This window comes from Scomber scombrus, chromosome 18 (genome assembly GCF_963691925.1).
Source record: "Scomber scombrus chromosome 18, fScoSco1.1, whole genome shotgun sequence".
In the NCBI taxonomy this organism is placed as follows: Eukaryota; Metazoa; Chordata; class Actinopteri; order Scombriformes; family Scombridae; genus Scomber; species Scomber scombrus.
The window spans coordinates 8,382,263-8,394,744 of NC_084987.1; the positions used below are offsets into that span (position 1 = coordinate 8,382,263).

A 12,482-nucleotide genomic window follows, 5' to 3' on the forward strand; every position below is an offset into this window, starting at 1 on the left:
TGTAAACAGGAAGCAGTCCGCTGGGTGAGCGAATCAGCTGAGAAGGAGCTAGCCTGCAAGTAAAAACAAATATTCTTTTAACTAATACATATCTGACAAATAGAAGCCAAATATCAGTGCATATATTTTTTGGAACACATGCGTTTTTTTCTGGGTTGTTTGGTTCCAGCTAAAATAAGCGACTTGGTATGTTATATCGCTTTCCGTAAGCTAATGCTAAGCTATGTGTTAATATATTTTACTAACAGACATCGAAAGTGTCATCTTGTAGGTGAAGTATGACTAACATATCTTAATATATCTGTTTCATTAGGACGCTAGCAAGCCATTTAAGTCAGGAAATGTGAACAGCTACATATATATAACGTAGTGACAGCTGTCAAAACCACAAACGCACCACTGTAATAACGCTAGTTTACCCATAATGTTGGACTAGTTATAATGGTGTTATATAGTTTTATTACACAATAAATGTAACATGAGAAAAAAAAAGTGCAGTTAAATTACGGTTACTTATTAAAAAGGTTGATGATTACAAAGGTGGTTACATCTGAAGTCAGATGGGTTTCTCTCATCTGACTTCATGAAAACCATCTGAAGTCAGATGGGAGGGTTTTGCCTCATTTTTTAATATTTAACATGTTACTGAATTTTTTTATTATTTGAAAAGTAATCAATAAGTTATCAAGTGTAATAAGTGACATTACTTTGATTAAGTAATTGAAATAGTTACATTATTTATCACATTTTAAATAGGGTTACTAGTAATCTGTAACCTATTACATTTCCAAAGTAACTTTCTCAACCGTGTTTACACGCTAATCTTCCATCTGTGTATTTTCTCAAACAGATTTTCTGACCTGAGGGTGACGAATCGTCATGGGAAAAAGCTGTAAAGTGGTGGTGTGTGGCCAAGCTGCTGTTGGTAAAACGGCTGTCTTGGAACAACTACTGTATGCCAATCATGTTGCAGGTAAATGTAATAATACGGCTGTGTTTTATATATTACAGTCATTGGTCTTTTAGACCTTTTGCTGAGAGGTCAGTATGTACGAGACATGCCAACAGCTGAGCAAATTTGTATGTTGGTTGTTTTGTACATTGTTGATAGATAAACAGAGAGAGAGAGAGAGAGAGAGAGAGAGAGAGAGAGAGAGAGAGAGAGAGTACTTAATTAATCCCAAAGGGTAAATTAAAGTGTTACAGTATTATGTTATAGTAGTAGTCTTTGTGCTATAGTAGTATATATAGTAATATACGTTATAGTGTTATGTGCCAGCTGACATAAATCAAAATGTTTAAAAAAAAACAGGGCAATTAAAAGTAATAAATGTAATAAAGTAAAGACTTATAAATAATAACTAAATAGATTCACTCAAATATAAAAAATAAATAGAATAACCACATTTAAAATAGAGACTAGAGATATAATTATAACTATAATATATAATGTGCTGACTAAACACTGTTCAATGATGTTAATATGGTGAAAGTACACTGTACATTTGTATGGGTCAGGGGGATATTGCTAAGGTAGTAAGATGCATAATTGTCAATATGTTAGAATTGAGTTTACTAAATATTGAATAATTTACACAATGTATATACATATGATGACAGTGTAGACAAGTTGACCAAAATATGAATCTGAAATATAACAGATATGATCGATAATAAGGTGAGCAGCCTGTCATTGCTGTGAGAGGAGTCTCTTCTGAATGACTTCCTGTAACATTGGTTGTCAAGAGCGTTATTGTCTTTGTAAAGGATTAAATCATTTAAAACATTCAGCTTAATTGTCTTTTATTCTTCTTGACAGACTGAAGAGCCTTTTTAAAGTGTTAGGATATCTCATACATTAATTATTTGTTTATTACATTAGTTATTTTAATTACAGCCTAGTTAATTGCGGTACATAATCAACTTGCCCATGAATGTCATTAGATTTCAGACATTCAGCACCATCCCTAAAACTTAATGAAGGTTGTTACATAAAACAGGAAAAAGGTGAAATATTTACTTCTAGGTCAAAATATTATTAGTTTGTGTTAAGCTCAATTATTATATATTAAATTTACAGTATATCTAACAATATGGCCCTGGCTTTGTTTATTTGATGTTAGGTTCAGAGCCCATGGAGACTCTGGAGGATATCTACATCGGCTCCATAGAAACCGACCGCGGCACACGAGAGCAGGTGCGCTTCTACGACACCCGCGGACTCCGGGAGGGGATGGAGTTTCCTCGACATTACTACACTTTTGCGGACGGCTTTGTGCTTGTTTACAGCATCGATAGTAAAGAGTCCTTTAAGCGGATGGAGATCCTCAAGAAGGACATCGACCGTCACAGAGACAAGAAAGAGGTGAGTGCCAAACACATTTGCATGCCCGGGAAGGTACTTAAACAACACAGCTACTTAAACAAAGCTGAGTTAATTCTACTGAAGGGAATGAGGGTAAACTTAGCTGATAACATGGCTAAGCTGTTGCATGTGTGCTAATTACAGGTACAGATGTTGCTGGTAAATGAATATAAATGTGAATAACAGTAAAAGAGAGAACACATAACAGCGTGGAACATGCTGCATCAAAATACAGTTATAATACACTGTTATAATCATGCTATTTAGATCAGTTTAAATTATATTTGTACTCAAAGAGGGGGCTACACTTTTGAAGGGGAACTCCAGATTTTTACAAATTAATGACACAATACATTTGAGTTTTGAGGTCTTATGTTGGTTTTGGATATTTGATAGAGCAATTCACATTCATAAATAATGATTAATCATCCCAAAGCATCAAATGTGCTCTCTAAATGATTGATTTAAATGCAGTTTCCTCCCAGTTCTCTTTAATTCCTGACATAGCTGTTGCCATTACTAATACATAAGTTAATGTAGTTGAAGTGCACTGGTATGAACAGTGTTAAATATTTCATTGATGTGGGGGGCTAATCTGATGATCCTGATCCACAGGTGACCATTGTTGTGCTGGGTAACAAGCTGGACAAGCAGGAAGAGAGGAGAGTTGACTCGAATATGGCCCAGAACTGGGCTAAGAATGAGAAGGTGCGTCTGTGGGAGGTGTCGGTGGTGGAACGGCGCACGCTCATCGAACCTTTTGTCTACCTGGCCAGCAAAATGACCCAGCCACAGAGCAAGTCCACCTTCCCTCTGAGCCGCAATAAGAATAAGGGCGGTGGTTCTGCAGACACCTGAGTGATGAGGCATCGATGTCCCGTTTGATAGGGAGGAAAAAGGGAGAAGACGTGTGTGAAAGGGAATTTTGTTTTGGTCTTTTTTAATCAGTTTTGGTTTATTGAAGGATTTGAGGAAGTGAAAGTTAGATTTGATAGTGTTGGCCAGTGGTAATGAGAGAAAAAGGCAGGATGATTGTATTTATATGCAGAGAGCACTGTTTGGATTTAATTCATGTTGAGGTTTGGATGAAATACTCACTGTATATTTAATTAGGACTGAAAATTCTGATCTTTAAATGTTCTTTTTTGCCCTTTCATTGAAGAAATTAACGAATCCAAGCTGTTTTTCTTTTTCATTCCCATTCATTTTTGTTTGGATTATGGTGAAACTATTCATCCAAATTCCTTATGATAAATTCTGCTGATTTATAATCTGACAATCAACACTTGAATCTCAGAGTTTTACATTATCAGGAATTAATGGCGCTCACTGCATAGATAAATTAGGAACTAGCACACGTGTCCACAGGCTACTGATTTATATACATGCACAAAACATGTATACACAGACTGAATCACACATGGCAGCAGTTACAAATGTTACCTTATTATTGCAAATTATTGTGTGTAAAAGTTAGGTGAAGGGATTTTATTATTGCATTATTGATGATGTACAGTAAATGTGATGTTTATTGATGTGGAGATTCGTTACACTACATATCTTCTGTGCCGAGATTCACTGTTTGATGTTGTAGAGTGAATGATTGACATTCCTTACCGTAAATGGCCTTCTGTACAGGTTTTAGGAGAGTGAAAATATAACTGAAAGATGTTCATGTGAACAGTGGTTTCTGCAGGCTCAGGTGCTACTTTTTTTTCTGTTGCTACACATAAAAAGCCTACAGTACAATTCATACAGTAAAATGTCCTATTATTAACAACACATCTCAGTATATTATTAGTTTAAGTCACTGCTGAAGTTGAAGCCTTTTTTTTTTTTTTTACCAAGCTCTGAAATTAAAACCCATATGATAAAATTAGATGATCATTGAACTGTGTAGCTTTATTCAGGTAAAATGTGTGCAGCTTTTCATTGTTTGTTTCATTCAAAAAAAGTTGGACACTCAGTATTCTTATTCACCTTTTCTGTGAATATCAAGCATTTATGTAACAATATCCTTAAATTGTGTTCACTTGATATTTGTTTGCATGTTTTGTAAACAAATTAAACGTTTTTTTCTGTGCCTAAGCAGAATTGGTGGTGCTAAATTTATTGACGTAATTTTGTGTCATCATGGAAATTATTTGACATTTGAAATGTTCATGTATCATGAAAGCACTTCACTCAGCATTGTGACCTGAAGAGGAGGCTGACCTTTCTCCGCATTGTGACTTGTAATCTTCTCAAAAGCAAAGTGCAAGTTAAAATTGGAGTGTAATGGCAAAATAGCTCACATATGCAGTGTAAAAGGCTGAAATAAACACAAATCCACACAATCACTGGCTTTCAGTTAATCCACATTGTAGTATGTTTAATTATCTATTTCAGTAAAAAAAAAAACAACCTTCCTCTACAAATGCTCTAATTATCTGAGGTAGTTTAAAACCCTCAATAGATTTATTTTTACTCATAGTAACTGGTGCTCCACATTAGAAAACAATGATATGAATAATTATTACTCATACTGTTGTTATTTGTAACAATACTAATAATGCTGTTCGTATTGATATTAATAACTATTTCTAGATATTTGCACTTTATGTGACGCTGTTAGACAGTCACCTCAAAGCCCTGTCAGTGTGTTGCGTGTTCACTGCCACCCAGTGGTCAAAGTGAGTAACTGCAGCATTCAATGTAAAATTAATACCACACACTTACAATAAACAACAATGAAGAGGCTACGATGTAACGCTGCCCATTTTTTTAGTGAGGTTGTCTTCACTGATACCTCTAAAAATCATGATAATGATAATTTATGAATACATGTATGAAGAATGTGGAGTTGAAGACTCTGTTACCACTAGAAAGGTAGTATTTGGTTACTTATTGCATGGAAGTGAATTATATTACAGGGAGTTTAATTCCACTCAACTCAATTCAATTCAGTTCAATTCAACTTAATTGTATTTAAATAAAGCCAGATCACAACAGAGGTTGTCTCAAGGCACTTTTCACATAGAGCAGGTCTAGACCATACCCTTTATTTTTCAGATGATCTGATAAGAAAGACTACATAATGAATACACATTAGTAACATGTCCTAACATGATCATAAAATGATAGATGATGAGAATAATCACTGTAAATATTTAGAGTTATTTTTTATTTCTGTGTCATGCCAGATAGTTTGCCCATCCACAGTTATTTATTAAGTAATAAAGAATGGGATGTGTTTCGTTAACAACTTTTGTCATGTGGGAGGATTTACAAATAGTTGGCATTTTATTTATTTATTTATCTGTTCATATATTTATTTTTGTCTCCCTTGAAAGAAAAATGCTAACGAATAAATTTAGTTTCATATCAGTTTAAAAGTCAAACAGAAGGAGGGGAAGCCTGCATTAAAGTACCTTCAGTTTATGTGATGTTTTTTTGTGTTCTAACAGAAGGCAGATCATAAAATACACAAAACTGAAATATTCATGATAAACATGTTCAGGAGATTTGACCCCTTGCTGTGCCAGTGATTCACTGATTAATAGACATGCTGCGGTGCAATTTGTGCTGACTACTAATTTTATTTTCTGTCAGTGCAATCACTGAAGCAGTGTTGTGTTCAGGTACCCACAATGATCTGTGCACAGCTCTCCAAATTTTGCGGTGTATGTTTCTGCAACCAAGAAAATTGGTTGGAAATCATACAAGGGAATTACCAGAATATTCATTGGTTTGGTATTTCATAGCTGTCAAAAAAGTCAAATTTATCAATCATTATATTGGCTGTCCAATATTCCAGTTTAGAAATCACTGTGAAAACGATGTCATTCAGACAAGGTCAGAGATGTTAAGGCAGAGAAAATGATCTGCTAGCTCCACATTGGCAGTGTTGACTGGGGAGGTTAATGCAAGATAATGAGAAAACCTCAAGTGGAACATTTATGAAATGATATTACACTCACCTTAGTTTCCCCAGAGGGTGCTATCATATACCATCTCATTTCAATCTTGTTCTTTTTAATGACTAGAAGCCAGTGACAGTGCATCCATGTTACTTCACTCACATTGGTTTAGTTATTATTACGCAATATGATTGGCAGCACACAGTGGTGTTAATTTTATGTCTGTGAGACTTCTAACCATGACGAATAGTCTCCTGTTGTTAATATGTTCTCCTGTTAAAGCTTGTCTGTGTAACGGCTCCGTGGATGTATTGACCCACATTAAAAAGAAAAACAGAAACGGAAGACTCACAACACAAAATGAGAAATAAACACTGTGAGTGAGGCAGACAAAGGGATCGATTTATCACTTTCCTGTGTGATTTATGAGCAGTCTTCTTTCTTTAGACTACACTGACCACAAAAGAAAAAATGTTCACTTGTCAAAGTCACAGGGCAAGAAGGCAAGTCCCTTGTGTTGCTTCTAGTAATACTCTTTTACTGTTGCATGACAGCGTGTCTCTTGACTGCAGTCAAGCATCCAGTTCTCCCATGAAACCCATAAACTAGATAACATTTTATCCTCCCTTGTTTTTTTGTTTTTTTTTGTGAAGAAGGAAAATAGATGGAGGAATTGACCCTCTTTTCGCAGCCACAATGTGACGATCATAAAGTGTCAGATTAACAAAACAATTCCACGCAGCAGTGAACACTTTAAATGGTAGTGCTACCTTTATTCTCGGTGGTATCAGACTTCTCCTGTGGGCCTGGAAATATCAGCGACCCTTCAGCCATCATTTAAGTCAAATGCTAGTCGTCATGCTGGATGCCCACGAGCATCTGTGACAGGTCATTAGTCCTGAAAGCACTGGTTGATTTAATGTGGGATAAGTCAGGTGTAAGGCATTGTGAACTGTGCAATGTTGGTTATTGCATATGTGATAAACCAAACTGTGTACATTCACTGGCTATGTTGAAACTGCTTGACACCTTTGACATTATCCAGGGGAACATGATGACACATTGTCTTCCACCAATCAATCAAAGACAATTAAGCTCAATAACAGACTGAATAAAGACTGATGTATTCCACTGCTCAACTAACTGAACTTTGTCTCTGGCTCTCTTATCTTTTTTGTTGTTGCTTTTTTTTACCCTCAATTATGAAAAAAACAACAACACTGCAATACATGAAGTAATAGTATTGTCTTGATAATTTTACAGTAGTTATTTATATAAAAGAAAAGGTAATTATCTGTGCTGAGAATAAATAAGTGAATATCTACATGTGTATATTGAGTAATTACATTACAGTTTACAATGTATTTAGGAAAAAGGGAATTTACATGTAGTGACTTACATAAAATAATATAATAAGAGTAACAATTAGCTTGTGTAAAGCAGATCATTGTACCATAGATATGGGTTACAAACAAATACACAATAACACAATAAATAAATAATTTACTGGAAGTGTCATGAATAACATATTATATCTTTACCTAAATATGTTATTATTATTTTACCTATAAGTACAATATTGGACTGTGTTTTGCTACTGCACATAATCTTAAAAATGCCTTTTTGTTCATGACTATAGTGATGACCTTCCTGCTCTTCAAAATTCAAATTGTTCAAAAACAATGTACAATAAACATTTAGCTCAATATGTTGCATATTTCCATTTCCTTTCCTATGGTTTATTTTTTTTCCTGTGCCATATAAATAATTTGAAGTCATCCATTTGCTGTCATCTGAAGTTATGTCTGTGTGGAGTGACTTTTGACTGAAGGAGCGGCTGACCACCACAGCAGGAGATAAGGGTGTCACCCGCCTTCATGGAGAGCAGTCAGATAAGATAATGGATCAATACAGCGCATACACCAGTGTGACAGCTTAGCAAGGTCATGGTGTCCTTCTGCCATATCAGCGGGTTTAGTGAGTGCCGAGGCGCCGATGGTTTTGCTTTGATTGGCACTACAGGAGGTGCTGGACTTGATGTTGTCCTTATCTACTGTTTCCACAAAGGATATGCTGGCATGATGGCCCGGGGCATGGAGGACAACATCAATGTATACAGCTTTTCTTCAAATAAACAAAAAAGGGACAACTGGAAAATTAAAACAGAACCGACTGAGCTAAAGACAAGATTATCCAGTATGATAGATAAAAACACTGTGTCACTCATCTCATTTTTTAGAGTCCAGAGATAGACGAAGACTCTGCTTGGTTTCAGAGATCGGCAAAGAGACTGTATTATGTTGGAAAAAACATAGAAGATATTGAGTATAGCAGTCAGCAGTCCTGCTTCACAGTCCAGGAGGGTTCATTGTTTAGTATCAAATCTTTCTGCAGCACAATGCACTCTGCATTGGCCATCTGTGGAGAATCATCGGAAGATAAAGGAGATTAGTCTGTCTCTAAACCACATCAGCCACTCAGGTGTATTATTCTATCGCTCCCTCTGCGTGCCACAGATGCACCAGAGCTCAGACACGGTAGCTTTAACTTGTTTCCATTTGCTTTCACCATTCTCTCTTGGCTAAACACCAGTCCTGCTGTCATAAGTTGTTTCCTGAAATGGCTGGAAAATGAGTGTCTGCGGGTTGCCACATGAACAGATGCTGTGAGGGTGTTGTGCACATTCAGCCAGCAAACCTGCACCTGCAAACTCAGGATCACATATGAAATCCCTTTTACGTGTCATTTTTCATTTCAGCCGGTTACATCCCGACTCAGAGCTGGATCTCTTTGGCTTTGACTGACTGATTAATAAATAATACATGTATACACCGACTGATCAAAGAAAAGAGTGCAAGTGCAATTTATGTGCGTCCTCATGAAAATCTGAGCATTCATGTTGTCTCTGTTTATTCATTAGCGATCATCTGCCTGAGTTTACGGTCTTTTTTTTTTACCCCTCACACACCCACACACATATTGTTATTGTTCAAATATCAATCTGAATCAAAGCGCTGCCTTCTCGGTTACTGCTGTTTTTTCATTTTGATCCATAATGCAGGACACACACACACACACACACACACACACACACACACACACACACACACACACACACACACACACACACACACACACACACACACACACACACACACACACACACACACATTTTCATAATCATTACAAAAACATTTTTATACAAGTTCTAAAAGCTTTATTTTCCAAAATCCATCCCTTGTCCTCTCTCTATGGTACAGCACTGTTTTGTTTTTTTGTTGTTTTTTTGTTGCTTTTTTTGTCGGTCCATCCATACATACAGTGTTTCCTGCTCTTTAGAGCTATGGAGGGATACCCTGAATGGATGGTCATGTTAGTATTTGCTCAACCTATCACCCCTGAGAAGGCCTGGCTAATGTGACTTTAGGATATTGTCGAAAAAGGCCTTGAATTATTAATTCAGTCACCGTCAACAAGGAAATAAAAGGTCACTCAAAAAAAAAAAGTTGTTTTAAATATTTTCTCTTGTACTTAAAAAAACATGTCGATAAAACCATGTAAATAAACAAACAAACAAAAAGAAAAGCAAAGCATATTTCCTTTACCTGTATGCCGTACAGAGTCTACAATAACATAATCTACTCTCCTCTATGATAGCAGTTCTTTATGATACAGATAACAATAGCAACTCTGATAAAATTTCTATAGTTACTCTATTTTTCTACATATACTTCTCCTTCTCTAGAGTCTTTATTTTAAGAAAGTTTCAGTTCTTTAGGTCAGAGTTCCCACTGAGCAATAGAAACAAACGAACAATTAAGATTAAAGGCTGGCTGGTTCACTGAGTAGTGCGACTGGGGAGAATCACGTCGGTATGGCAGAGGAGACCTGGCCGTTTTGCTTATTCCAAAAAGACTAAGGAGAAGGAGGAGGGGGGAAGGGAGGGGGTCCTTAAACAGAAATGTACATAGAATCAAAGGTTTTATAGAAGCACTAGTACTCGATGGCAATTACAGGGTTTTCACGACAGATGGCACTGCTGCATCACAGACAACTATACATATTGCACAATGAAAAATGCATAGGAATTGCTCCATTACTGCAATTTAAGAGAATATGATTTGGTATGAGTGTTGAGGGAAGGGTGATGAGTGGGCTCCGAGTCCTTATGGGACCTTCCCAGCAGTCTGTTATGGTGGAGGGAGGGTTGAATGTCAGTCGATGTCCCAGGAGGGTGGGCGGTTGGTTGAGACAGCACACAGGCATGAATAGCAATATGACAGTTGATGTTGCACTTGTGACACTTATCCCAAACACTTCTATGTCTCTGGTGTAACATTGTTTTGCTCAGTGGAAGTCATACAAAAAAGTTCCCCCGTGCTCCATTTAAGAGTGAAACAGCAATGTCATACGGCGCTGAAGCACCCTCTCCGCAGTACGAGCAGCAGCTATAAATGGAACAGCTCAGCCCAGAGTCACAACATGTGGAGACTGACCATGAGCATGAAACATCAAGGGCAAAACCGTCAGGACAGCCCATCATTTCAAATGACTCTTTGCTGACAATTCAGAGTTGGCCCTTGGTTGTGTCGGAGTACATAATACACTGTTACAGGCGTGTACAGTATAGAATAGATAAAGCCATTGACACACTGAAAACACATCATAAACATAAACATACTGAATGTATTGCTTTAAATGTGAGATTTGTCTTAGTCATTGATAAACTACAATGTAATTATTCTCACCTGATTGTTTTTTTTTTCTTTCCCAAAGCAAAAAACTCACTGTAATTGACATGGGATTGTAAAAACATACACCTATAGCAAAAATAAGAAGAAGAAAAAAAAGATGAATATCAACACAATTTTCATTGCTTTTGTAAGTAAATCAGTTTTAAGGTGCTTTTAATGTGGTTGCCATGGCACTGTGCTTTGTTCCCTCCCACGCTGTGCTCAGACGCTGCAACAGGATGTCAATCAAGTACTGGCTGAGCAGCCTCCCCACCCACTGTCATCCAAAGTTTTCAATGAGTTTGAAATACCATCAAGTCTTCAAGTTATCATTATGTTTTCATTATGTGATTATGTGCACGTGTGTCTGGAGTTCCCCTGCTCCTCATCATCTCATGCTTACCAGAGTAAATCAAGGGTAACAGCGAGGTGACAACAGCGGGGTGAAGTGAAGGAGGAGGAAAAAGAAAAAGAGAAGTCACAAGGGGAAAGAATAATGGCATTTTGCAATGTAAGACATCCATAGCTGCATAAATGTTTTTGTGCCACTAGCTTGGCAAGAACATAATGTTCAAGCTGCATTGCATGAATGATGTACTGGAGCAAAAAAATAAAGAAAGAAAGCGGTCTGAAGACAGATTTGCAAATTGAAACAGAGTCAAGCTGACAAGCTGACCTTTTCTTGACCTTAATGAGTGCTTAATCCTGGGGATACAGGGGAGGAACAAAAATCTGGAGGGCTATGACTGTGGCTGTGACTCAGAAAGAGAGAAAGAAATGTTTTAATCGCACAAATTAAGAGCCTGGGGAAACAGTTTTTTTTCGGAGAGGGCTGGAGTTGCAAAATGGTGCTAATGGGGTTTTAACATAATGGACATACAATATGTAGTTATAGGTCCACATACAGCTCACAATGAGGACTCACATTTGTCCTTAAAATGTTTAAAGTTGAGAAGGTGTACTTGTCTAGAGAGTTGTTGCCTCAATGACCCACGATCTATGATGTATGATCATCCCAGCTTTCATAAACCCCCCAAAACCAATAAGTTAAAAATGTTTTAAAAGAGCATCAAGTAAAGGGACCTTATTTTGTGGCAACCACACTAAACATACATCTAGACTTGTCTATATTTGTTCTCTAATAAATTACACAATAATATCCAGAATCCAAACCATGTTGACCCATGAAATGGCTATAAAAGCGGCCTCTGTGCACCAGTCACTGTCTGGAGGCCTGTCCTGCTCCTTAGGTCATGATAAGAAGAGCAGAAAGAAGGCATGATGGGGGATCTTGGCCTTTATGATAGGAACAGCTCTCAGGCCTCGTGGCCTACTGAGCGTCAGAACTTGTGCGCTCTCTCCATCTTAAGTCAGGTGGGCTGCATAGTTTGCGTGTGGCTTTTGTCACATGGGTCACACTAAAGGAGGGCCTGGGGTTTGGTAAAGGGACAGGGGTGGAGCTCAAATGGGAAGGGGGTCAAGTCT

At 37.2% G+C, this 12,482-nt stretch overlaps 1 protein-coding gene across 3 annotated transcripts; it reads left to right on the top strand.

The window, feature by feature from the left end:
- The first annotated feature begins 1 nt into the window (after nucleotide 1).
- Nucleotides 2-4,672, top strand: nkiras2 (NFKB inhibitor interacting Ras-like 2). 3 transcript variants are annotated; one of them, XM_062439156.1, is made up of 4 exons: nucleotides 2-59; nucleotides 851-973; nucleotides 2,124-2,365; nucleotides 2,981-4,672. In XM_062439156.1, exons 2-4 carry the CDS (start codon nucleotides 880-882, stop codon nucleotides 3,221-3,223), a joined length of 579 nt encoding a protein of 192 aa, XP_062295140.1. In that variant the 5' UTR covers nucleotides 2-59; nucleotides 851-879; the 3' UTR covers nucleotides 3,224-4,672. The 3 variants fall into 3 exon arrangements, with proteins under 3 accessions (XP_062295140.1, XP_062295142.1, XP_062295141.1); XM_062439158.1 differs by having other exon boundaries at nucleotides 42-55; XM_062439157.1 differs by having other exon boundaries at nucleotides 49-186.
- Nucleotides 4,673-12,482: the final 7,810 nt, after the last annotated feature.

What these genes read in the sequence shown, in the direction of transcription:
- nkiras2 (XM_062439156.1), top strand. Translation starts at nt 880, where the DNA reads ATGGGAAAAAGCTGTAAAGTGGTGGTGTGTGGCCAAGCTGCTGTTGGT. An exon ending in GTATGCCAATCATGTTGCAG is followed by an intron (nt 974 to 2,123) that starts GTAAATGTAATA and finishes ATTTGATGTTAG; the next exon opens with GTTCAGAGCCCATGGAGACT. An exon ending in GTCACAGAGACAAGAAAGAG is followed by an intron (nt 2,366 to 2,980) that starts GTGAGTGCCAAA and finishes CCTGATCCACAG; the next exon opens with GTGACCATTGTTGTGCTGGG.